The sequence below is a fragment of the Phacochoerus africanus genome, chromosome 5, assembly GCF_016906955.1.
Source record: "Phacochoerus africanus isolate WHEZ1 chromosome 5, ROS_Pafr_v1, whole genome shotgun sequence".
Lineage (NCBI taxonomy): Eukaryota > Metazoa > Chordata > Mammalia > Artiodactyla > Suidae > Phacochoerus > Phacochoerus africanus.
In genome coordinates this window covers 1081563-1108721 of record NC_062548.1, presented here as the reverse complement: position 1 = coordinate 1108721, position 27159 = coordinate 1081563, and the positions used below count along the sequence as shown (strand labels likewise).

General features: G+C 44.4%; 1 protein-coding gene across 2 annotated transcripts in view; it reads right to left on the bottom strand.

Moving 5' to 3' along the window:
* Window positions 1–27159, bottom strand: part of FAM120A (family with sequence similarity 120A) — a 113150-nt gene that overhangs the window by 4038 nt on the left and 81953 nt on the right. For both annotated transcript variants that reach the window (XM_047779331.1, XM_047779330.1), the window contains 7 exons: window positions 24400–24649; window positions 17064–17178; window positions 11192–11401; window positions 9083–9266; window positions 8382–8519; window positions 5545–5686; window positions 4978–5074 (listed from right to left, as the gene is read on the bottom strand). In XM_047779331.1, coding sequence (XP_047635287.1) covers window positions 4978–5074; window positions 5545–5686; window positions 8382–8519; window positions 9083–9266; window positions 11192–11401; window positions 17064–17178; window positions 24400–24649 — 1136 coding nt within the window. The remainder of the gene's footprint in view (window positions 1–4977; window positions 5075–5544; window positions 5687–8381; window positions 8520–9082; window positions 9267–11191; window positions 11402–17063; window positions 17179–24399; window positions 24650–27159) is intronic.

Genomic DNA, 27159 nt, shown 5'->3' with positions numbered 1-27159 from the left:
GTAACTGTGTGGTGATGTATGCTAACTAGACGTATTGTGATTATTTTACAATAAGTACAAATGTTGAATCATTATGCTGCACACATGAAACTAATATAATGTTATATGTTGATTATATCTAAATAAAACTGGGGGTGGGGTGGGGAACCAGACTTGAGCGTATATGTTCATAGCAGCATTATACATAATTGCCCAAAAAAGGGAGGGGGAGAGGAAAAATCTGAATGTCCATCAAATGATGAAAAAGTAAACAAAATGTGATGGATCCATTCAATGGTGCATCCCTCAGCAGTAATAAAGAATGAAGTCCTGGGAGTTCCCATCGTGGTGCAGTGGTTAATGAATCCGACTAGGAACCATGAGGTTGCGGGTTCCGTCCCTGCCCTTGCTCAGTGGGTTAACGATCTGGTGTTGCCGTGAGCTGTGGTGTAGGTTGCAGATGCAGCTTGGATCCCGCGTTGCTGTGACTCTGGCGTAGGCTGGTGGCTACAGCTCCAATTCGACCCCTAGCCTGGGAACCTCCATATGCCGCGGGAGCGGCCCAAGAAATAGCAAAAAGACAAAAAAAAAAAAAAAGAATGAAGTCCTACTATGTGCCACAAGCTGTGAATTTACATGAAATGTACAGAGGGTAAGTCCACACAGGAAGCAGATCCTCCAAGACTGCAAAGGTGGGGTGTGTGACTACTCTTGAGTAAGGGCTTTCTTTTGGGATAATGAATGTTCTGGAACTGACGTTGATTGCTGTGTGATGTTGAGAAAAGAATGAATCGTACACTTTAAACAGGTGAACTGCATAGTGTATGAGTCACATCTCAAAAAAGAAAGAGATGGAGTTCCCGTCGTGGCACAGTGGTTAACGAATATGACCAGGAACCATGAGGTTGCGGGTTCAATCCCTGGCCTTGCTCAGTGGGTTATCGATCTGGCATTGCCATGAGCTGCGGCATAGGTTGCAGACAGGGCTCGGATCTCGTGTTGCTGTGGCTCTGGTGTAGGCCGGCGGATGCAGCTCTGATTAGACCCCTAGCCCGGGAACCTCCATATGCCATGGGAGTGGCCCTAGAAAAGGCAAAAAGACAAAAAAAAAAAAAAGAGAGAGAGACAAGAAGGAATCAAGAGTATGCCAAACACTGATGACAGACCCAGAAGGATGAGTACAGCAGGAGCACCAGAGATGAAAACAAAGCAAAGCAACAGAACAGAAATGAAAAACTAGTAACTGAAGAAAGTTTTCTGACGTAAAAGAAAGTCTGAAACTGCATTTGGAAAGAAGGCATCGGATGCTGAGTATACAACCAGCAGCAAAGCACGTCACTAAATTTTGAAGGAAAAGCAAAAATGATTTAGGCATTTAGGCCAAAAAAGCAAATGACTTGAAAGGGAAAGACAATTCAATTATTATTAGTCTTATTACTATTATTATTATTATTGTTAGACTGGAAAGCTTTATTACAGAAGAAAATCATATAACACGTGTAAGTTACTTGAGAAGAAGATGTGAACCAGTATTTCCAATTACTAGGAAAATAAGCTGTTTTCAAATTGAATACTGCTTCCCCAAGTCCTCCCTAGGAACCCTCTGAAAAAAAGCATCAGACGGACAAAATGGACCAGCAGACTCAAGGCTGGAGGCGGTGGGGGGAGCATAGACACGGTTATCTATAGACCCTAGAACAAATGTGGCTGAAGGGAGAGTGTACCTTGGACAATGTAGACAATAGTGGGATGGCTAATTTTTTTTTAGATTCAAGAATGGTGGGGGAAAATGGGGGAAGCATAATCTAATATTTTCTTTTAACTGTTCCCAGTGATTGTGCTGGTAATGGTAGTATTAGCTACTCCTAGTAGACTGTACACAATGTGGGATGAAATAAGTGATGAGCTATGGAATGTTCTGATTTAATGACCCTCTGGGTTTTTAGGAACCAAGATTCTCAGGAGGGAAGGAAGGATATATTGATATAGACTATAAAAATCATGTCAAATTCCTGAAGTCTTTTTTTGTCTTTTTGTCTTTTTTTAGGGCTGCACTAGTGGCGCATGGAGGTTCCCAGGCTAGGGGTTGAATCAGAGCTGTAGCTGCCGGAATACATCAGAGCCACAGCAACGCGCTGGATCCGAGCCACATCGGTGACCTACACCACAGCTCATGACAGCGCTGGATCCTTAACCCACTGAGCAAGGCCAGGGATCAAACCTTCAACCTCATGGTTCCTACTCGCATTCGTTTCCGCTGCACCACGACGGAAACTCCAAATTCCTCCAGTCTTAAATCTGAATTGGAAGAGTCAACATAGTTAGGGGAGAAACTGCATGTATGTGTATGTGTGTTTGTGTGAGTGCAGAGCTCTGTTCATAGGAAAGGTCCAGAAATGGTGATTTGGCATGGAAGAAAGGACAGAGAGATGTAACACAGAAGAAGCTACATAAAAGCCTTATCATCCTCAGCTTTAATTGGAAACATCAGTGTGAATTTATGAGAGTTATGTCTTTAAAAAAATACAATCAAAAGCATTTTTGTTATGTGTGTTTATGTATAAGCAACAGGCCTCTGGGTGTCTAGAGAACAATGATGGACCCTATGGCAGCCAGAGTCTCTTGGTGCCACCATTGTGGTCTCGAAATGCCATGTCCCACTAAAGAAAGCAAGAAACTCAGAGAAATGGTTGACACAGGTCTGCTGGGGTGGCAACTGAAGCTACTGAAGCTCAGAGGTCCCAGCAAAGGGCCCAGTGGCCAAGGCTAGGCAAGGTGAGCTACACGACCATGTCTTGGCCTAGCTTTCCTATAATGGCTGTGCTACTCGGGCACCAAATAAAAAGTGATGGAATGAGAATATTTTCATTTTGTAATCTGCAGTCAATGAATGGATCAATAGGTCCTAACACATTAAAACAGACAAGCGGACAGAAAAGCACGCAGCTTCACTAGTTCTGCCACAGGGAGAAACATGAGCCCCATGCACCATCCACATCCGGGAACCAGGGTATAAGAAAGATACGGTCAGAGCCACGTGGGGAAGAGCATCATGAGTGGGCACTCAGCAAAAGCCACAAGTCTTCCCCGGGAAATAGCCCAGGCTGTCCTTCAACAGATAAAAGGAAGAAAGGAACGGCAGGGAGGGGAGTTCCTGGAGGCTGAGTAGGTTGACCATCCACCGTTGTCACTGCTGTGGCTCGGATTCAATTCCTGGCCTGGGATCATATACTGAGGGCAAAAAGAAGGAAAAAAAAAAAGAAGGAAGAAAAGAAAGGGAGGGAGGGGAACCTGCAGACTTAGAGAGGCTTAGAAGACATAGCAAACTAAAGGAAAATGAGCACAACTCAACTACAGCATCTAGGAATGCACACCTGAGTGATAAAACCAGAAAGAGACAAGGGAGAAGTACCTCAGTGTAAAATACAGGGTTGTGGTTATCTTGTGCAGAGGGAGGCAGGCAGGTGGTGTTGGGATTGGCCTGTGAGGGGCCCTTGGTGTGGCTGGGAAAATGCTTTTATTACGTGGGGGATGGCCACATGGCTATTTGTGTGTGTACGCTTTCCAGCATCTAGGTTTCCTATTAAAATAAAAATAATGCGTAAGTAATATGGGGACATATATTCCCCACCACCAGCTCAGGAGAGACCCTGTATCCACCAAGGATGACCATAATGTACAACCAGGGCATTTTTCACAGGATGAGCTCTGTGTTGGAGATCCAATTAAGAATGGAGTTCTTAGAGTTCTCGTGGTGGTGCAGTGGAAACGAATCCAACTAGGGAGGTTGCGGCTTCGATCCCTGACCTCGCTTAGTGGGTTAAGGATCTGGCATTTCCGTGAGCTGTGGTGTAGATCGCAGATGTGGCTCGGATCCTGTGTTGCTGTGGCTGTGGCAGAGGCTGGCAGCTACAGCTCTGATTTGACCCCTAGCCTTGGGGACCTCCATATGCTGTGGGTGCAGCCCTAAAAAGACAAAAAACAACAAACAAAAAAGAAAGAAAGAAAGAAAGAAAAAAAGAATGAAATTCTTGTCCCTCTTGTGACTGTGTCTAGAGGCTAAGTGCCTGTGGCCCAAAAGGGTGTCTTGGTGAAGCTTGTGGTGGGGAGGTGTCCAGGGAGCCAGAAGGAGCTGAGGCCTCTCCTTTTTGCTGGATGTTGTGCTATAAAGAGGGGCTGCCTGGGCCTACTTTCAGGAAGAGATGCCCCAGGACTTAACTTGTTTGGTGTACTTCATCAAAACAGATGCTTCCAAGATGCTTAAGATCACCGGACAAAGGTAAAAGTTGTATTTTCTCTTGGCCAATTAAGTTTCCAAATGCCAGTTGTTAGTAAATGAGTCACAAGAGTGTACTACTCTGAAAGTTTACAAGGATAGTATGGGAAAACACTACGCACTTGGACTGAACATCATGATTCAATAAGTAAGACAATATAATACACCGTGAGGGCTGACTGGGATTTCTAAAAGACTGTTCTCAAGGGGAAATTCATCAGAACCCAGGTCCTAAATGGAAAACCCGAAGTAGAAGAAAATTCTAGCTCTTTTATAAAGACAGGAATGTGACTTTCTTTTCTCAAGGGCTAATCCTTTCAGGGAAGAGCTAGAGACAAGAGAAGAGGGTCTAGGAGGAGAAAAAGAAGCACTGTCCCAGCATTTAAAGTCATAACTTTCTTTCAGATACAAAATGCAATTTACCTAATATTTTATGATATAAATAGCATTAATAGCTCCTGGGTTATTCTCAGCTAAATCCCACTGTACAGCATGTGGACACGAGATGATGAGGCTCTCTTCACCGCAAACGATGCTAAAATGATCTGGGTTTGAGGGAGTGTGTACTTGGTGAGCACCATGTGCCACTACTGTGTTAGATGCTCAACAGCTACAGAAATATCCCAACACCCCTCCTGTCTGGACAAAGGCACTGAAATGCTGGCCTAGGAAGACCAGAGGCTCAGGAGTGAACCGGCACTAGCGCTGTGTTATGTCATTACCTGAATCGCACCCTGGTTTTTATAGCCTCTGCCATAGTACCTTCCACCTCTTCCAAATGTTCTGATCACTGGAGTGGAAATAACTCCTCTTGGACGCCTAAACACATACAAGAGGACAAAAACAGGTAGGTGTGAATCTGTTACAGGTAACATTTAAACACTTAATATCAAATGGACTTAAAGGAGTCTAACTTATGTTACAGGAAGCACAGACTTTATTAAATCACACCAAAGATTTATTCCAAGGAATCAATCATACTTTTCTGGTCCATATCCAGAGTGTACAATTTGACAGATAATGCACTTCATTCAGAAATGTTCTTTTTAAAAAAAAAAAATTGAAAAATGGTTCGTTGAATAATTTCTGGATAAATATTTAATAATGGCTTAAATGTGACATAGTGCTCTATCTGTAATGGAATCCTATTCAACCACCATGACTAATGTTAGAGAAGAATATTTAATGACACAAAAATGGTCCTAGCAAATAAACTCACGATTAAAGTACCAGGTAAAAGGCTGCTCTTTTTTTTCTGTTTTAAAGTATACATTTCCTTCCGAACTCACCCTCTTGCTGGCCCTCCAACAGAAACCACCTGCAGGGGGAAAGGCCCACGGCCCCCACGGCCCCGTCTGCTCCCAGCCCAGTGGCCAACCACGGTGCCAGCTATTTCTAGCTTCCCTCCCTGAGAAGGTATAGGTTGGATTCCTGCATAAAAAAATACATGAAAAAAAATCTTTAAAATCACAGAATTAAGAATAGCCAAAAAAAAAAAAAAAAAGAAACAAGCGAGCAATTTCTTTTCAAATGTGGTTTCTGTTTCATATGCAGCCCCTTTCTCTTGGGTATGAAGACTTCTTGTTTATTATGTGAACTATCTATGCACACAGTTTGATATTAATGGTTTTAAGCTATTGTTAAAAATACACCTGACAGAGTTCCCACTGTGGCCCAGCAGATTAAGGACCAAACATTGTCTCTGTGAGGATGTGGGTTCCATCCTTGGCCTGGATCAGTGGGTCAGGGACCCAGTATTGCTGTAAGTAGTGGTGTAGGTCACAGATGGGGCTTGGAGCTAGTGTTGCCATGGCTGTGGTGTAGACCCCAACCGCAGCTCCAATTCGAATCCTGGCCCAGGAACTTCTATATTCCGCAGGTGCAGCCGTAAAAAGAAAAAAATATATATATACACACCTGAAAGTAAGGCAATTGTGTTGGGTCTTTGAACAAGCCATGACAACTGAAAGAGGATACGACTGCAAAATGAGCATGGCTCTTACGTAGAAATAGACCCAATAACGTACTGGTTGCACAGCGCATACCTTCTACAGCACCAAGATGAAAATCTGTGAACTCAGGTATTTTCCTCTTTGGGAAGCTACTGACAAGTTTACTACCTTAACCAAACATCACACAAATTAATCTGTAATTAATTTCTTATCCTGTTTTTTTCTTAGCCTGTTTTTTCTTATCATACTATTGCATGAAAATTTCCTTATGCAGGGCGATAAATATTTATTGGGTCTACTAATGTCTATTAATTACCGGTAGCCTGCATATTCTAAGGTTTTTCTGACTACCCTAAGAAAATTCTCAAGAAATTAACTGACAGCAAAACTTCTGATAAAAACAAAACAGAATCTCAAGCATTTTATGTTCTCATAGATGGAATGGATTATAACAAACCCTCCATCATCTTGGTGTCAACCATGACGATTAACAGCCAGGCAGAGCTGTTCAACAAAATCTGCAACAAGCCTTACATTTTCTAGTAGCCACATTAAAAAGTACAAAGAGGAGCTCCTGTCATGGCTCAGTGGTTAATGAATCTGACTGGGAACCATGAGGTTTCGGTTTCGATCCCTGGCCTTGCTCAGTGGGTTAAGGATCTGGCGTTGCCGTGAACTGTGGTGTAGGTCGCAGACTCGGCTCGGATCCTGAGTTGCTATGGCTGTGGCGTAGGCTGGGAACCTCCATATGCTGCGGGAGCAGCCCTAGAAAAAGGGCAAAAAGACAAAAAAGTACAAAGAAACACATGAAATAAATACTAGTAATTATATTTTATTTAACCGAATATATCCAAATTAATATTAATTTCAACACTCAATCAAAATTAAAAAACTACTAGTGAGATATCTTGCATTCTTTTTTCTGTATCAAGTATAAAATTAGATGCGTACTTAGGACATGGCCCAGTCTGGATGGACCACAGTTCAAATGCTCGAGAGCCACATGTGGCCAATGGCTACTATACTGGACAGCACAGACCTGAGTTCCAGACACTGTGGGGGAAGTCTGGAGGGATGTTCCTCTTGTCATTTCAGACTAAAAAACCCCTTCTGACCCAACAATGTCCACAGTCAAGACTCCCCTCCCACCCCAGCCCCCACAGTATTTTATCCCAACTATAGGCCAGCGTGAGTTTCCAGACAAGAGCTGCAAGAAGCTGAAGCCGACTGTGAAGCAGACGGCACACGTTACTGCGCACTGCGGGACGCACAGGAACAGGAGGAGAAGCACCCTGGGCAGTCAAGAGACTGAGGGAGGCAGGAGAGGGGCATGCGAGTCCAGGAAGGAGTACAGAAATGGCTCCTACGGCTGCAGAGACAGAGCCGCATTCATCTGTGAGAGTCCTCCTGCTACAAGAGATGTCTCTCAGTAGCTTCCGTAAGTGCCCAAGAGGCTGAGCTGGAAAAATACTCCTAGTCAAGAAAGAAGACTTGCCTATGCGAAAAGGTCTTCAAAACTGTATTTGAGTCATCCTACAATGTAGACTTGATGGCTAGGCTTAGATCTGCAGTCCCCAAATGTGGGATTTATGACAAAGCCACAAGTCATGATGGGCTTCAAAGTACAATAAAAATCACTAGACATTATTTCAAAACTGAATGTTAAGACTTTCTCTCCCTCGCAAGCCTAAGACAAATGAAAAGAGAGGCAGTGGGAACTTAAAATAGACTATATATCTGGTGTTGGATCTTTCTTTAAAAATGTTTTTATGAAACAAACTGTGATAAACTTTTATTTATATGCCAAGAATTGTACAAGCAGTACCCTCTTTACTCTTGGGGGCTGTGAGGGAACACGACAGGAGGAAAGGTCCCTGGGTATTACTAGTGGACTGCTCTATCACAGGAGGCAATGGCTAGGGGGTCAGGTGCACAGAAGAAAGGCTGCATGGACACACAGTGGCCCCACTGGAAGGCAGAGATGGGACATACCAAAGCTGCTACAGAGACCCGGGGACAGGCAAAGGCTGGGGGAAGAGCAGCGGCGAGTGCCAGAGTGGGGACCTCTCAGGAAGGCTATGGTGCTGGAGGCAGGTCAGACAAGGGGAAAGAGGAGCCAGAGAGCGGGAAGTGCTGGCAAACAGAAGCTCTAGGAGGAAGTGTGGCATAATTACCGCCCTGCGACTTGCTAGTCCTGCCGCTGTCACTGCCTGAGAAGGCGCCGCAAGGTCCTGCCGCCGTCGTCACACGGAAGGCACGGTAAGCGCCTGTCGCTACGGTTTCCCCACAGGGGCCTCCAAAGCTACAGACTCCTGTGGAACCCGGATGGAGAGAGATGGGAGGGGCTGTGAGGAACTGGGTTCAGAAAACCACCAGCGGGCTTCTGGGCAGAGTGACCCCGTGTTCTTCACTTGTTCTTCCACCATCAGTTGCCACAGAGGGAACTCCTGACCCCTCCTGTCATGAGCAGCACTGACATGTTACCTTGCCTGTTCTGGGAGGAGCCTCCAGAGCCTGACACTACTGCCGTAGGCTCTGTCACGGGCCTGGGAGGTGGCCTTAGTGAAGGAGAGCTCCTCTGACCCCACACAGGAGAAGATCTTTAATCACAAATTGAAGCAACTACACTGACCCACCTTAAAAGCTCTGCAACAGCTTTTATAGCTTCCCCTCACTCTCCTATCATCTCTTGCGGGATCAAGTTTGCTCCTTTCCAATGTGAAGAGCTGCTGCTGAGAACTTCCTAACTAAGCCTGACAGTTCATTACAAGGTCTCAATGCAGCAAGAAGGGGCCCACTAGGGAGGCCTGAGTGGTGTGCAGAGCCTGTCTCCCCACACCAGCAGGTCCCTGCAGACCTTGGTGGACACGCTCACCTGCAAAGCCCCGCCCCCGGCCCTGGGCCGGGGGGACGGGACCAAAGTGCCGCGGGTACACGGAGGCGGGGTAGAAAGGCAGCGCCGCTGGCGGTGGGAAGGGGAGCGGGTGGCTCTGCCGGGAGAAGTTCAGCCCTTCCAGGATGCTCTGCCGCATCTTTTCCACCTTGGCAGCTTGCTCGGCCTGGAAGTCAAGGACTGGCATGTGAAACCTTCCTTCACAAGGTTTCAATGGAATTGGAATGAACAGGAAAGAAGACAGACACACCAACCACTGTGCCATGTCTACTTATTTACCCATAAATTACACGGTCACAATCTGCTCAGCAATATTTTACAGACTGCGAAAGCAAACACACGCAAAAACAGCTCTCTTCATGTCATCATCTCAAATCTTACAAAACGAATTAAAACTCCAACTTTCTCGGCAGATCTTCAGGTGAGAACCATTTACTATAAAAGTTATTAACTGAAATGAATTTGGTTCTCAAAATCAATGTCTAGGAGTTCCCACTGTCGCGCAGCAAAAAACGAATCTGACTAGTATCCATGAAGACATGGGTTCGATCCCTGACCTTGCGCAGTGGGTTAAGGATCTGGTGTTGCCATGAGCTGTGGTGTAGGTCACAAACGCAGCTCAGATCCTGCGCTGCTGTGGCTGAGGCAGAGGATTTGACCCCTAGCCTGGGAACTTCCATATGCTGCTAATGTGGCCCTAAGACGCAAACAAAACAAAACAAAACAAAAACAATTAACAACAACAACAACAAACCAAAACATGTCTACAACCAGACAGATGATGCTCACAGCCCTCCTTCCATAGGGTATATGATGCCCGACTCACATCTTTCAAGTTTACTTTTCTCTGAATTTAGTTTTAGGTCAGGTAGTTACTGTATTTTACAGAAAAGGACCTGAGGCAGAGTGACAGGTGCTTCCTTAGGGAAGCCTGGAGCTCTCTGAGACAGGACAACCTCTCTGCGGGGATGCTGTGAGATGGCCGTCCAGTAACCTCACAGAACTTGTATATGTCAAATTCCACTGTGAAAAAATATTGGGAACATTTGACTGGAGTGTCTTTTGTTAATAAATATATAAATACATAGACCAATAACCAATCCTTAATCAGAGACCTTGAAAACCTGCTTACTTCGAAAATCTTTCCTTAGACTGAGCTGCACGTAAGAGGCAGGTGGGAGAAGGCGTGTTTTGTAGTCTAAGGTTTAAAAGCTTGAAGCACATGTGAGAGCTTCTTTTATGCAAAAGGACAAGATAACCTGACAACGTCACTTTGTTTTTAAATTGGGATTTTTAAACAGTACAGTCAATCTTCATTGCTCATGAGTTCCATATCTGCACCCCCCCCCCACTTGCTCACATTTATTTGAAGACATTTGTTGAATGGGATAAAATTTGAGCTGCCACCTGAGGTTGACGAAAGCACAGTGTTGCCTTCGTGTTTCAGCTTTTATAATGTACATTAAGTGTCCTGCTCACTCTTCCTTCAGTGCCACATTTTTTGTGTTTTTGTGAATCATTTTGGAAATACCCGCCCCGGTGCTGAGTACTAGCTAATGTTCTCAAGTACCAGGCTGTGCTGTGCCTTACAGAGAAAATACGTGTTTTGGTTAAGTCAGCTTTGTTCAGGCCTAGTGATAATGCTGCTGGCCATAAGTTCACCGTGAGTGAATGAATTTATAATATATATGCATTAAGAAGTCTTAAAAGGAAACACACATAAAACAAAGTTATGGATGGACTGGTTGATGAAGATGTTACGACAGGAGACTCGCAGGAACCTAATCCTATATTTCCCCTAAGAGCAAAGGTTCAGTATTTGCTAATTCAGTGTTCAAGGCGAATTCACAGACTAAAATTATTGTGAATAATGAGAACCAAGTGTACATCTTGAGCTCAGCTCACATGGATGCTGAGCCAACGTTCAGTTACACACTGGGCTATGCCCCATCTAAATCAGAATCCTGTCATTCAGGCTCAATACAAGCTGAGTGGGAAAGATCAGACTTGCTGGTGAGCATTATTTCATTCTGGTTGGAGATGGCCGCCTGCTCCTCCCTTCCCCGCCCAGCCTGCTTTCCTGTAACTGACCTGACCATCACAGAGGTCGATGAGTGGGGTCTTTTCCCGGCTTGCTTTGAGGAGTTTGGACTGGAAGAGCTTCCCGTCAAAATACATCCAAGGACAGCAGTGTTCCCAGGGCACTGGCTGGCCACATGCGTCGTTTGCAAACAGGGCCATGTCCACACCACTCATGAAGAGAGCTGACAGCTGAATGCCTCGGGGGTCGAGGTTCTCAATCTTTAAATGGAAAAGAGTGATTTCTATGGAGTAAGAATACTACAGTATCCAATTTGCACAATGTCTGACTACAACTCTCCACCACTGATGAGGACAGCCCTTAACCAAATTCCCCCTAAGCGGACCTGTCACTACCTTACAGGGACTTAACACTGACCTGTCTGAACAGAAAGAATTATGTTATTTAACAAACTTAGATTTTAAGAGACTGTTTTATAAACATACTAAAATATTTCAATTTGGAAGTTGTAAAGAGTTATGCAAGTGTAAAGCAGTCCTGTATTTAAGGTGGACACATGACAAAGTAACAAATCATGAATAGTCTCCTTAGCAGTTAAGAAGCTCACAATTCATTTATGAAATAAAAATGTTTACACTTCAGATTCTAAACACTGGCAATAAATTAACGGAAATGTTATATTCTGCACTTTTTAAGCAGTTCTCTTTAAAAAATCACTTGGTGTAATTTCACTCTAAAGCTTGTACTTTATGCTGACATTATTTTAGACGCTAATGTTTTAGATAGCAACTTATTAATGAGACTGTCAAAATGTTTTAGGAGAAATGGATAGCTTACAAATGAAAGAACACAACAGCAAAAACACTACATCTGAACCATGCAGACTATCAGAATCTAGAGACTTGTATCTCTGGCTTCTTCTCACTCAGTTATTAGTGCTGTGAGCCTTCCTTTTTTCTAACACCTAATGCATAGGATAAGAAGCACTGACAAATACAGTCAACTCTTGATTATCTGTGAAGGGTCTAGTTTGTGGATTATCCGGGACTGAGTTTTAACTGTCCTGTTTCTGTCTTCCCACCTTGCACACTTGTTTTCTAAGGCGATGGTTTCCCAAGCATGTAGTCTTTTTTCGGGGCCACATCCATGATATGCAGATCCCAGGCCAGGGATCGAACCCATGCCACAGCAGTGACAAAGCCAGGTCTTTTAACCAATAGGCTACCAGGGAACTCCAAGAATACAGTCTTTACAAATACCAACCTAAGCAATGAATAACTGGCGGGTAAAGTGGCCTTTCATTAAAAAGGAAAAATTATGATTCTAGTGCCAAATATTATCTGATATTTTGTGCTGTCAGTGTCAATACTCCCCATTATCAGCTGTGTTTTCCAAGCTTTCATTTCCCCCTAAAACTTCAAGTCAATGCAACGAACCTCCTGAACCTGGAGAAGACTGCTGACCTCTTCCAGCCCAGCCCTGCTGGCTCCTGCACTGTAGTGTCAAAAAGGAGAACTAAGAAACACATTCAGTTGAGGGCAAGTGGGGACAGGGTGATAGAATTAGATGCATCTTTACATTTATAAGCAGAAAGCAGAGAAAAGAGAGGGTCAAAATGGGGGGAAGGGACCACCTAACTTACTTGGAGCCCCACTGGCCCTGCCCTTCTCTGCACTGCAGAAAGGAAGTGGAAACTCCCTTCTTCAAAGTCCTAAGGCAGAAAGAGGGAGTTTCTCCTCCCCAGTCACTGATGCCATGGGAACGTGGCACTGAGGTGATGCCAGCCCAAGCTTGGGGGCTGTCTGTGCACACACCCATCCCCGGCCCCTCTATAGGGATGACAGCAACCAGGCTTCTAGGCGCTCTTTCCCTGCCAGCCTCAGCCTCCCGGGCCAGGCAAGGGAGGGCCTGGTCAAAGCCGAGGGGCAGGCAATGATGGTATGGAGGCTGCTCTGAGGACGTTTGCTTTATGACAAAGTGCCAGCAGCACCCTTCTGGGGAATTTCAATACTGCTATCATTTCTTAGTCACTGGTGGTGCTGGTCACATCCACTCTCAGCCCTTATTTAACTAATATAGCGCAAAACCACTTTAGGCAGATGGCCATCTGAGTGCTGAGGCTAAGAAAAAAGAGCCAGTGCATGGAACACAGAAGCATCCTACTCAGAGCAAGTAACCTCCAAGTGAGCTGATGGGAGAAATGGATAATCCTTCATTATCCACATATACCTATACTTATTTTATTTCCTTTTTTTCCCTTAATCTGCTTTTTGGGGCTGCACCTGCGGCATATGGAGGTTCCCAGGCTAGGGGTCAAATCAGAGCTACAGCTGCCAGCCTACACCACAGCCACAACAACGCAGGATCCGAGCTATGTCTGTGACCTACATCGAAGCTCATGGCAACGCCAGATCCTTAACCCACTGAGCGAGGCCGGGGATCAAACCTGAATCCTCATGGATACTAGTTGGATTCGTTTTCGCTGTGCCACAACGGGAACTCCCTATACTTGTTTTAAATGGCCTCATCATTAGTTGAAGAATTGTGTTTTTATGGGTTTAAGAAATGATTTTCAAGTCAACTGGTTTTAGAAATGACAATTACCACTAATTTAAGAGGAAAACTCTTAAAAACTTTTTAAATAACATAAATAAAATATCAATTGCTATGTAGATTTTGCTCTATTAAAATTTTTTAAAATTACTTCATATGGTGTTTTATATCTCATTCCCTAAATGTTAATTATACACATAATGCTACCTAATATTTATGGGGTACATAATAAATATGTATTCGACACCACTCTAAGTATTGTTCCCTGTATCACTTCATTAGCATCTCAACAATCATATGTATGATACTGCTGTTAGTACTCCATTTCATAGATGGAGAAATTGAGTCACAGAGAGCTCAAGGTCACAAAACTGATAACTGGTAGCACCAGAACCTGAACCTCTGATCACAGGAATGGCTGCAATATTCATATTCCAACCTTATTTTCTTATACCATGTAAAATAAATATTTATTTTATTATTTTTTATTATTTATTATTTATTTATTTTAATAAATACTTATTCTAAGTTCCTCAGCTAGAAAAACAGTGACAAAATTTTCTTATAGGAAATAAAAATATGGACTGCATCTCTGGCCAATTAGTTCAAGAACCAAATTCCAGTGAGGTTACTTTGTCCAAAATCTAATTACTGGGCAACAGATTCTTACTTTGACTTGTCATTTTACGTATATGAACAACAATTCTGACGGGCATCACAGACATGCTGCACGCCCCTAATACTGTCTTTAAAGCTCTTCATTTTCCATCTTTTAAATTCTGCACTTGGCATGTGAAACTGTTTAAAGAATTTAAGGCACTTACAGGGATGTTAAGAGTGAGGGAGAAAAAGTGGACAAACATTACAATTGCGGAGGGCCTTCTCCTCACCCCTTACCCACCCTCCTGCAAACACAGCGTCAAGGCTGATTTTACTGTAGTCATCACATCTGTGCTGGTAACCTAGGAGAACTGCTTAAAAAATATACCAGGCCAAAGTGAGGGCTGTCAGTCACTGCCATGGGTCCTCAAGGAGCCACACAAAACACTCAACTGTTCAGGGTTGTGGCAGGAAGACAGAGAATGGACAAGATGAAACTCTTGCTAATTCATTAGCACCAATGGTTTCAACATCTTTTCCCATCAAACCTCCCGTCACAATAGCCAACAAGAGGCCAAACTGGCAAAATGAGGTCTTTTCTTTCTCTTCTCCTCTTTATACTCAAAGCACATAATGGGCAAACATGGGAGAAGAAACACAGGATCTGGGCAATCCACAAACCGGATAATGGCCCTAAAGCAACAACAAAAATCAAGAGTTGACTGAATCCTAAACAGGAGAATGGTGTTTTATAGAAAATCATCATCACTGCTTTTGAACTATCCAAACAATTTTAACAGTTAAGTGACAAAACAGTTTTGAAATTTACTTTTCTATCACTGAATCTGGGACCCTCGGTCTCTGCCTAGGGATTTGTGTTCATTTAAATAATGACTATTTCTACCACTTCTCAACCTGGTACTGACAGGATCTTCAGTCTTTAAAAAAACCCAACTATCTTCCCCCCCCGGGGAGCGCTGCTACTTGCCCTCCCGGCTCTTTCAGAATGTATGGTGCTCACGATGCAGCACTAACGATGCAGGCTGTCCTTGGCAGAGGGGACACAGACCTCCAGACCAGCAAGACCCCAAGGGACAGTGGCGGGCCTCAAGTAACTGAGCATAAAATGGGTCTTTCTAAACACAGCTCTAGAAGTGCCTGGCTTCAGATGAAGAATCAGGAGAAAAATCATGAAAGCACTAAGACCTCAAAAGAACCAAAATGAAAGCTTAGAGTGTGACTGTCTTTCAAAAGTTATACCCTATGTGTTGATCCAAAAATGAAAAGGATATGGGAGAAGATGAACTTTGAGTAAAAGCAACTTGATGGTGAATAAGGCTTGGTGGGCATACCTGATACCTGGCGGTCTGATTTTCAGAACTGGGATGTCAATACTGATGTAATAATCTAAATAAGAGAAACAGGAAGTAGAGGTAGAGGGATGGCACCACACTCTAGTAAAAGTATTTACAACACCCCTGAGCACAGTCTGCTGATGAAGACGGTGGTGATGGCACCACACTCTAGGACACAGGGAGGGAGAGCCTGCACTTAGTACCAGCCTCTCGGGGCACACCCGGCCAAATACTCTAGAACGAAAACTTAAAATTCAAAACCATTTAAAAATAATAATAATCATTTCTGTCTGACAAACAGAAAAGCTTAATCTGCAAAGTAAAGAATACAATTTGAGGTAGATTCTCCTAGGTTTGGTTGTCTTTAGCTTGTTTCAAAGTCATCAGAAGCCAAAGATGACCACAAATGACAGGGGCTCCACACAGTTGAGGGTTACTCAACACTGAATTACTGAATTTAACTCAATAATTTAGGGGAAACCAGAGATTTATGGAGCCCCAACTGAATTTTTAGAATACTGAAAACCCATCCAATAAGCCTAAAACTCCTCTGCAGGGAAAGAACGCCTTCATAAAGAAGGGCAAAAAGATCTAACAGTGAGGGCGATTTTGTCAAAAGAGATTACTTGATTACAAATTAAATGCTGGGAAAAATAAACAAACAGAAAACACAAACAAAAAGCAAACTAATGGCAAAGAAAAAACCAAAACCCTGTACATTAAAAAGAAAAAGCAGATCCACTGATTTAGCTAACTCTGAAAAGTCTTGAACTTTCTAAAATTTAGTGTAGAAATTAGAAAGCAAGTCTAGCCATGTGGACACAGTGACTAATAAAAGTGCGCTGAAAAGATAAGCACACCAAAAAATCAGGTGACAACGTGGAGAAAATTAACAGTGTCAAAAACAAAGAACAAAAGGAATACTAGAAGGGAAAATTAAAAGGAATACGATGTTAAATGCTGACTAAAAGGGCACAGGGATGATGATATACCATTGTTCTTCAAGTGGTTTTTAAAAAGGGATTTACAATACCAGGAGGGCGAAGACTATTTTTTAGAGAAAATGAATGCAGTATTTAGGAACAACGGAACGAAATAAGAAAAAGAACCCTGGCCAGATGTCAGTAAATTCTTAGGACCAAGCCCTCCCAGGGTTTGGGGTCCCCACCTGAAATAAAGGCAAGTGTATATTTCCTGATGTGAAAAACAAGAATAAACACCCATTGGTAAACAAGGGAAAATCTTTATCCAACAAAGGTAGACTTGACTGTTTCCATAACCGGGAAGGAAATTCCTTTTGCCCTGAAGGCTCTCAAGTTCACACCATTAGTATTCCTAGTTAGTACACCGAGCGACTGCTCAGGGAGGTTAGTTGTGTCTCACAGAACTCCAAAAAATGAGGCTTGTCAATTACCTTGAGCTCCTGCAGCTGATCAGGCTCATAGAGTTTGGGGGACAATGCCTGAGCTAGGAAGGCATCCAGCTCCTGGCGACGCAGTATCCGTGCTCCAGGCCACTGCACCATATACCTACGGGGGGACAGAGAGGGTCTGGTGTCAGGATGGAGCAGTCACCAGTCACACGCACAACCTAGTGTTCAGGTTCTAAGGAGACTCGGGATGACACAAGCTTAGGGAGGCCCATGTGGATTTCTCACCCAGCTTTTCTATTTTCACTGGAAAACCTAATCATCATCTGGGCTGATCAGAATGTTTGATTTTCAGGAAATTAAAAATAGCACACTGAATGTGAACATACTATGAACCAGCTGTTAAGTGATTTCTGATGTAATTTTACTCTTGTGAAGTATTTAAACCCTGAAAATACATTTTAAGCACCAATTTATGTGATTTATCTATTTTATTTCAAGACAGGATACCTGGGAGGCAGGCTCTAGGTCCAAATAAGAAAGATTAATCTCCTGATGAAGAATGAGCATTGTGTGAACTGTCTAAACTTCAACCTTCAGAACTGGTACCTGAAGTCCCTGGGGACAGCAGACTTACTGGGACCCCCTGGTGTGGGCGGCTGAAGGGACGTCAGTTTCTAAATCTTCTTCAGTTTCTAAATGCCATTTGTACTATCTGCCTGAGAACTGCCAGGTGGCCACCATCCCTTTTCTCTAGCAATCCTTTCCCCTTTACTCACCTTGCCATGTAGCACTGCCTTAGTGACAACCACCAGGGCACTAAGCAAAGGCACAATCTCAAACAGTATTTGGGTGTGAGAGAGAGAAGGGCTAACTGCTAAGAGCTTCATCACAGGTTTCGTTGCATGTCCAGTGGTTCCCAAGGCTCTGCACTCAGCAAACTTGAAGGATGACCCAGCCAAGGTGCCATGTGATCAACAAAATAACTTCTGGCGAGAGATCACTGTGTGATCTCTGGCAAATGGCTTAAAAGGAGTCTGGAGAACCATGACATGCCTCACAAAGCTCTTTCCACTCCTGTCTGCAGAGAAAGTTCTCTCAGCACTTAAAATTGAAGTCAACAAAAATCAGGATCAGAGTTGGGGCAGAGCCCTCTCTCCTTGCTGTAATAATTAATATACATCCACAGAAACATAAACATGAAAGGTGAAGGAAGAGGTTCCATCCAGATGGAGGGACCCAGTCTGAGCATCCACACACACTGACTCCTTGAGAGGTCACAGCGGCTCTGAGGGAGGAACTGTTACTGTCCCATTCTAGAGATGGGGAAGTGGAGGCACAGAGCTTAGGTACTTCACAGTAAAATTATGCAGTGGAAGCAGAAAGGAAATGCCATTTCAAGGTAAACAAATAGTGAATGCTAAATCTCTATGGTATTTAGATCGATCAGATACATTTAATAGAGCCATTTAAGTTTTATTTCATTATACTGTTATTTACAATGGCAAAAATAACATCCTTTGCAACAGCTTGGGTGCCAAAAATCTTAAAACAGCCTGAGTTTTAACCAGTGCTTGACACAAGAAATAGCAAATATGAAGAAAGTCTGCTGACTCTTACAGAAAAAAATTATTGTGGAGTTCCCATCGTGGCGCAGTGGAAACGAATCCAACTAGGAACCACAAGGTTGTGGGTTTGATCCCTGGCCTCGCTCAGTGGGTTAAGTATCCAGCGTTGCCATGAGTTGTGGTGTAGGTCACAGACGCTGCTTGGATCCTGCGTTTTTGTGGCTCTGGCGTAAGCCAGAGGCTACAGCTCTGATCCGACCCCTAGCCTGGGAACCTCCATATGCTGAGGGTACGGCCCTAAAAAAAGACAAAAGACAAAAGACAAAAAAAAAAGAAGAAAACAAAAAAGAAAAATATTATTGTGGAAAGACTGTACTCAATATACAATGTTCTCTGCCTAATTACCTTTGTTATACAGCCTGATTATTTTTATTAAAAAAAAACATTGTGATAAAATACAAGTAACAGAGAATCTACCATTTTAACTATTTTTAAGTGGACAACACACAGGCATCAGGCGTTAGGGAATTAGGTACATTCATCCCACCAACTGTCCCGACAACTCTTTCCATCCTGCAAACCTATGAAACACTAACTCTACTCTCCGTCCCCTAAGCCCAGGCTAGATGTTTCTCTTAAAAATTATGAATTAGGAGTTCCCGTCATGGCGCAGAGAAAACAAATCCGACTAGGAACCATGAGGCTGTGGCTTTGATCTCTGGCCTCGCTCCGTGGGTTAAGGATCTGGTGTTGCCACGAGCTGAGATGTAGGTCACAGATGCGGCTTGGATCTGGCATTGCTATGGCTATAGTGTAGGTTGCAGACATGGTTGGATCCTGCGTTGCTGTGGCGTAGGCTGGCAGCTCTAGGTCCAATTTGACCCCTAGCCTGGGAACCTCCATATGCCATGAATGCAGCCCTAACAAGCAAAAATAAAATAAAATAAAATTATGAATCAGAAAATGACTGTCTTGAGTACGGGCTGGTTTTCATGGCAGCAAAGACTCAGCGCTCAGTTTAGCTGCAGCAACAGTCTTTTAGGTTAGAATACATACTATTTCCTCCACTTGGCTATCTAGGTACATTTTAACAAAATTACCCTTTACCTCTTCAATGTAAATCCTTGGAAAAACTCCCTGGATGTAGAAAGAGTATGAAATGTGTACATAAAGACATGCATGTACATCAATAGCTTAAATGCTATGGGACTGCGGTCAGGAGCAAAGAAAGTGTCAGCAGCAAAAAATTACCCTTGGTTGTTCTCACATGTTCACGCTATTCCTGCACACTGACAGGCCTTCGCTTCTTTTACGGTTCTCGGTCTTTCTACACATCCTTTCTGTGCCTCCTCCCTGGGCTGGGTCTTAAGTTTCCTACCATGAAGTCTGGAGGTATCTGCTGCCCTCCCTCAGTCACCTCTCCTCTCACTGGCCTTTCTTTTCCTTTTCTTTTTTGCTTTTCAGGGCCACAGGAGTGGCATATGGAGGTTCTCAGGCTAGGGGTCGAATTGGAGCTACAGCTGCTGGCCTACACCACAGCCACAGCAATGCCACATCCTTAACCCATTAAGCGAGGCCAGGGGTCGAACCTGAAACCTCATGGATACAGTCAGGCTGAGCTACAATGGGAGCTTCCTCTCACTGTCCTTCAGAAGCAGGTCTCCACGTCACCTGGGGGACCAACATGGTCTGCTTCCGACTGGAACAGATGGGGAGCTGAACCCTGGCTGTGCTCCTCGGGGTGTTGGAACAGGCTGCAAGGGCTGTGAGTCTTGTTTGGGGGTTCAAGCCCTCTATCCCCCTTATTTAAGATCCTGCAGAACTTAACTCAGTCTGTCTTCTCAGGAACTTTCTTAGATACGGACCTCACCGATCTGGTCTCAGCTACACTGCAGGAAGGCTGTCTCCTGTTCTGTTCTGGACCCTTGCTTTACCCTCGCACTGAACCTCTGCTCAGATGCTGCCTACCCCCCACCCCCGCCCCGTCCTCGCTATAAGGATTCTGGAGATTTGGCTGCTATTCTCTCCCCCATGCCCCTGCTGCTCCTGACTGCTGTTGTAATGTCATGATTAGAAGGTCTGTAGCACATGGGTGCTGGCATCACTAGAGAAAGCAGAGAAGGCCACCACCTCCTGGCTGGGGTACCCCTGCCCTGAAGGCAGAGCTAGAATCTCATCACGAAGGAACATCAGCAAATCTAGACTGAGAAATAGTTTACCCAGAGAGTGACAAGCTGCACCCAGGGGCTGGCCACCTGTTTTTAAACACAATTTCCTGGAGCAGCCCCACCCATTAGTCCACCTGCTGTCTAAAAGAAGAACGGTTTGCGGATCTCTGGTCTGCAAAAAAACCCGTGTTTCTTCTTCTGAAATATCTCTGCATCAATCCGAAGACGTGAGAAGCTGTCTGAGACTGGAGGAGACACAGCAACTAAACAGGCACAAGGCAAGATTTTGTTGCTAATAAAGGATGTTATTGGGACAAGAGCTGAAATCTGAGTAAGATTTATAGATGAGATGTACTAGCATTATTGTTCTGACTTTGATAATGTCCTTGTTATTTAGGAAACACAAACTAAAGAGCTTAGAGGTAAAGGTGTATTATACAACTTCCACTCAAGGGATTCAGGACAAAATACACAGATGCACAGAGTGAAGAGGAGAAAACCACTGAGGAAAACGTTAACACGTGGGGAATCGAGGTGAAGGACAGCCACCAACTCTTTGTACTAATCTTGCAACATCTTCAAATTTGAACTTACTTTAAAAAAAAAAAAGGATTAAAGTAAAGGGAGAGGCTTTGGGATGATGGCCTGGACTTGTGACTGCTGACTTCGCCCTATCCCAGCCATCAAGGCTCAGGGTCATGCAACCTGGCCTCCAACAAGGCCTCACCGTATCTGGGACACAGGCTCTGTCTGCCCTTTGGCACTCTCCTCCCATGAGCTCAGCAGACCATCATCACACAGCTGCTAATTCTCCAGAGGAGGACCACTGGGCCATCAGTCCTAGGCCACAGCCCATCCTTGGCAGGCCTTTGGAGACACATACCAACATTCTTAGCCGTTTTCACCTGCCCCCGTTCCAGCCCCTTCACACCCTTCACCTCACCTTCATAGCAGGTCACACCCATCAATTATTAAACAGAGGCCATGTAGGGTGTCCTCCTTTACTTACTTGTTCCTATGGCCCCGAACACCCACAAAGGCAGAACAGACTGTCTTAGCAGAATTGGACCAACCCATTTACTGGTGTCCTGGCCCCAAATCCCTGAGACTTGTCCCACAAGCCATCCTCCCTCATCGCTCCCCAGCCACCTGGCCTCCACGAGCCCTTCCTCAGGATCTGAAACTGAGTGAGTCTCTCCAAGTGGGAAACTCCACGGCTCCAGGCCCAGGCCAAACATGACAGTCTCTCACAACCAAGCACATCTTCTGGCCTCTGCTGGAAAACCAAGAACCAAGGGACCTGCCCTGCACTCACTGTAACTTCACCACAGAGATGCATATGGGAGCATGTCCGCTCAGACACAATATTACTAAGTTGCATTTATTAATCGTCTCAAGTTCTAAAACGAGTATTTTTTTTTAATAAACAAACACACACAAAAAAAATCAAAAAATAAAATGGGGACCAGGACAATCCTGAAAGCTAGGAAGACTTTACAAGCCTCAGGTGTGGCACACATGGTTCTCAGTCAGGGCCCCATGGGACCTTCAGGCCACATGTATGGTAGACAGCTGTCTATCAACTAGATTAAAGCCCACATGTCATTTTGAACTTGGAAGAGAGAAATACAAAGGAACCAAATTCATTACTGGATGGCAGCTGGGTATAGGCTCTCACTGTGTGTCAGGGTCAGAGGCACACACATGAGGAAGGAGAGCTAAAAAAGGGCAGGCTGAAGGCACCAGAAATGGAAGTCTACCTACAACCATGCATTTGTCTCTGTGCACACTGGGAAGACCTGGGAGCCGTGATGCTGCTGGCAAAGTCCTGGGGTCCAGTATCGACCCTGTCACTAGACACGAGGCTACTGGGAAAGAGGGGCATCCACGGTGAGGCTAGAACATCTCTGCAGAGGAAGACAGAAGTGCTCACAGAATGACAAATACATGTCAGAAGAACACAAAGGCATGACAAATCCCCAACTGGCCCAACAAAGCACCAAATTAAATGATGGCAGCAGTGGACCACAGTGATTGATGAAGCCAGGCCCATGTTGAGTGACATAAATACAATGAAGTTGGAGGAGGAATGGAATGTTAAACAACATGCCTCCCATGAAATCCTATTAGTTACATGGGGCACAGAATGGGCTCACTGGAGAAGCCAGGGAGACACCCCCTTTACCCAGTGGTCAGAGCACAGATGTACAGCCTGGATGAGACAAGAGAGTAGAGAATAGCTCTGCTCTCCACCAGGATCTGTGGGAGACCAATGGGACTTCACCTCCAAATACAAAGAAAGAAAGGCTCTGGAACAAATGCTAAAGTTAAGATAGAATAAAATACTGATACTGGTGATTCTTTTGTCTTTTCTTTTTTTTTAGGGTGACACCTGTGGCATATGGAAGTTCTCAGGCCAGGGGTCAAATTGAAGCTGCAGCTGCCCACCTACACCAGAGCTCATGGCAACACCAGATCCTTAACCCCTTGAGTGAGGCCAGGGATCAAACCTTCATCCTCATGGATACTAGCTGGGTTTGTTAACGGTGAGCCAAGACAGGAACTCTGATACGGATGATTCTGATAGCTGTCCTTGGTAGAAAATCACCGTCAAGGAGTTCCTGTCATGGCTCAGCAGTTAATGAACCCAACTAGCATCCATGACTACGAGGGCTCAACCCCTGGCCTCGCTCAGTGGGTTAAGGATCCGGTGTTGCCATGAGCTGTGGTATAGGTCGGCAGCTACAGCTCTGACTGGACCCCTAGCCTGGGAACCTCCATATGCCGTGGATGCGGCCCTAAAAAAAAAAAGACAGAAAGAAAATCACAGTCAAGTATCTGCCTTTTTTTTTTTATTCTTTGTGTTTCACTTGCAATTTTTTCCTAAGTTTGAAACTGGTTCAAAAAACACTCAAAACTAATGAACCTGATTCAGGTATGCCTGCCAACTCTAACTCCAAAACACCTACAGTGTCCACACAGGCTGAGAGGGCAAGATCTGGGGTTTCCATCCCTCTCTCCAAGGCAGGAGCCAGCCCCTTAGAGACGGCAGGATCCAGGGCAGGGTAGATACAGGATGAGCCTGGGCATCTTGTGGGGCCAGGAAGCAAAGACATGCTGGGGGACAAAAGACAAAGAAGCCACTGAACAAGCTCCCAAGTCCTGAGCTGGAACACTGAACTAAATAACAAAGTAGGATCAGCTCTTAACCCTGGGGAGAGGGAGAATCACGAGTCCACAATGATCTACATGATTAAATAAATGAAGGAGGGAAGAAGAGGCACATTTTCCCTACAAAACAATTACGAATAACATACAATATAATCCCACAATAGCCACCGAAATTTTTAGTACTTATTGGATAAGCCATGGTAAAATCATATTTACATAAAATACAGGTTTATCCGATATGCCTGTTCTAAAAACATACCACATAGTATCAATTTCAAGTCCACAGTGCATTTACATGGCCTATATTTCTGTAATACAGGTAATGGGAGATGAGGACAAATTCCAGCCCACAACACGATTCATCTGGAATAACCCCTGCATCCTTCATCCAGAACACGTCTCTGAGAGGCATCTGCTGGGACAAGTGCCCACTGGGGACAGGCAGCAGCTGAAAGGGCGGCCGGCCACACCTACCGTAGGACACAGCACAGCACCGTGAGATGGGTGGGCACACTGGCAGGGTTGAGCATGGCTGGTGTGTCTGACCTCATGCAGGCCAGGAAGGCCCTCATTCTGCGGTTCTTGTCCTCCACTGCCTTCCCCAGCCAGAGTCTCTTCAGGTTGGGGCAGGTCCACTCCCTGAAGGCCAGAGCTTCCACCAGTTCCGGGGTTTGTGGAGATTTCCCTTTGTAAGCTGCCCACTCTTTAATGATCACTGGCGAGACTACGGAAGGAAGATCAGAGAACCGTTTATGCCCCATCTCAGCAACTCGAAGCCTAACAAAAGCAAACAGCTCTAGTAATGACAGCGTGAGGATGTCCCTCCCGTATGACAATGCACTTTCTCACTGGCAAGCCAGGGGTCTTCAATCTTCACCTCTAAAACATTTTGTTTTCTATGCACTTCAGTGACTCACTCAGATCGTTGATAAATTTCTTCTCAATCAAATCAAACTTCATTTCCCCATATAACCAAGATGTATAAATCAAGGATGTTAGACAAAATTTGTTTGTTTTTTTTTTGTTTTTGTTTTGTCTTTTTGCCATTTCTTTGGGCCACTCCCACGGCATATGGAGGTTCCCAGGCTAGGGGTCCAATTGGAGCTGTAGCCACTGGCCTACGCCAGAGCCACAGCAACGCGGGAACCGAGCAGCGTCTGCAACCTACACCACAGCTCAGGGCAACGCCGGATCGTTAACCCACTGAGCAAGGGCAGGCACCGAACCCGCAACCTCGTGGTTCCTAGTCTGGATTCGTTAACCACTGCGCCACGACGGGAACTCCTGTTTTTCTAATATTATACATCCATTAATGGTTTTAGTAATAACGACTGGCATAATTTACAGAAGTATGTGATTATCACGGAAATCCACGGAAAATCCAATTTAGATAGCTAATCACTACCGACATAAATATTTTTACTAATTAGACTTGAGATATAACTTGCATTTGGTAGCCACTTTACTTAAGGACCTCCCACTTTAACAAATATAACTGTTAAGCTCTATTTTTAAGATTGGCAGGGACAAACTACCATGTAGTGAGAACCCCCAAAACCCAATAAGTTGGCAAGCAGAAGCAATATTTCATCTTTTGAAATCCCAGATGAAGTCAGCATACATTTCTACTCAGCCAGACTGAAGACAACCCATAAAACTCCCAATTTCCCCTCAAAACAAACAAACAAACAAAAAACACAACAAAACCAAGAAGTTCTAAGTTGATATCATATAAAAAAATGACCCTTTATCTGCAGTAGTTTTACCACTGTTAGCATCAATTAATTCTTAAAACACCCAAATATGCACATTTTCCCCATGTAATTTCCAAATAATTTAAGGGGAAAACTGTGCTAGGGCAGGGGGAGGAGAAAATGGAGAGAAAGGGAATGATGCAGAGAAGTGTGTTCATGTGTCTCACCAAACCGTGTTCAAACAATCCAATGGTAAGATGGGGGCGTGCCTTTTGTAACAAATGGCTCATTCCAGTCAATAACCATCCATCCTGAAGCACGGCGCTGTGGAGCCCCTGGCCTGGGCCCAGAGAGCTGCTACACGCCCCACCCTGCCCTCTCCCGGCTGACAGCTGGGACAGAAGCCAGGGTGGTGCTGTGTTTTGAATGTCATCTTGGACATACCAATTCTATCCAAAAAGCAGTACCCAACTCGGACTCTTTTTCCTTAGAGTAACACCTAAGGCAAACTGAGCCCAAGAAGAACCTGAACCCTGACCAAATCAAATGATTAACTGGCTTATCTCTAGCTCCACCCCAAGGCTGAACAGGAAGGCAAGACAACCATCTCTTCCAATGTCACGAAGAACTTCAGAGGTCAGATACTTGGAGATACACAGTGTGTCGGCAACAGGAAAAGCAAGCTTTGACAATCAACCCCAGTCAGGTCAGGTGACGGTGTGCTGCAGAGGTGGGCCATGACCAGCCATACTGCAGGGACCCCAACTTCGAGGAGCAGGCTGCTTGAGCAGGGGTACAAGTCAAGACAGGTTCCGGAAATTTTCCTCTCACAAAAAAGTTACTATTTTGTCACTGGGAAAATTCCTTTAATTTACATTTGAATATCTTAGTGTTTAAATTTATTCAAGGAAAATTTAAAATTTCTTATAATGTTTATTTTAAGGTCCAAAAAGTCAAAACAGAGATATACATGTATATATAAATACATGCGCCTTTGAATTTAACTACATTTTAGGTGCCAGATACAAACTCATAAAGTCCCCATTTTCCAGCAGACCCTGTCCTTGGACTCACAATCTAGCCACCCGCCCCCATCCCCATTCCTGCCAAGCTCCAGTGTGCACAGCCCCACACAGCGCCCGCCCACGCCCAGAGGGCCCTTCGATGGGCACTCACCCTCCCCTTTGCCCCAACTACAGCCTCAGAGGTTGGCCCACTGTCAGCCCCAAGAACACAGGATAAGGACAAGCCATTAACCGGTGTGCTGTATTTCTATTAGGTCAGTCCACAAAGTTCATCTTCATGCCCTCCTAAGCAAAAATGCAAGAGTCTATTATATTTTCCTTGTAACATCTTCATTTTGGGGGCAAAAATATATCTAATGGAATTAGTTAGATTTTACCTTTGGTTGTTAATCTAGGTTAACAGTCTAGTTAATCTAAGTTGTCTCCCGTTCCCCCCTCAAAACACCCTCAGAGGCATACTCATCACACACATGCACACAGAGCTTAAGTTTACTGCATCCTAGAAAACTTAGGTT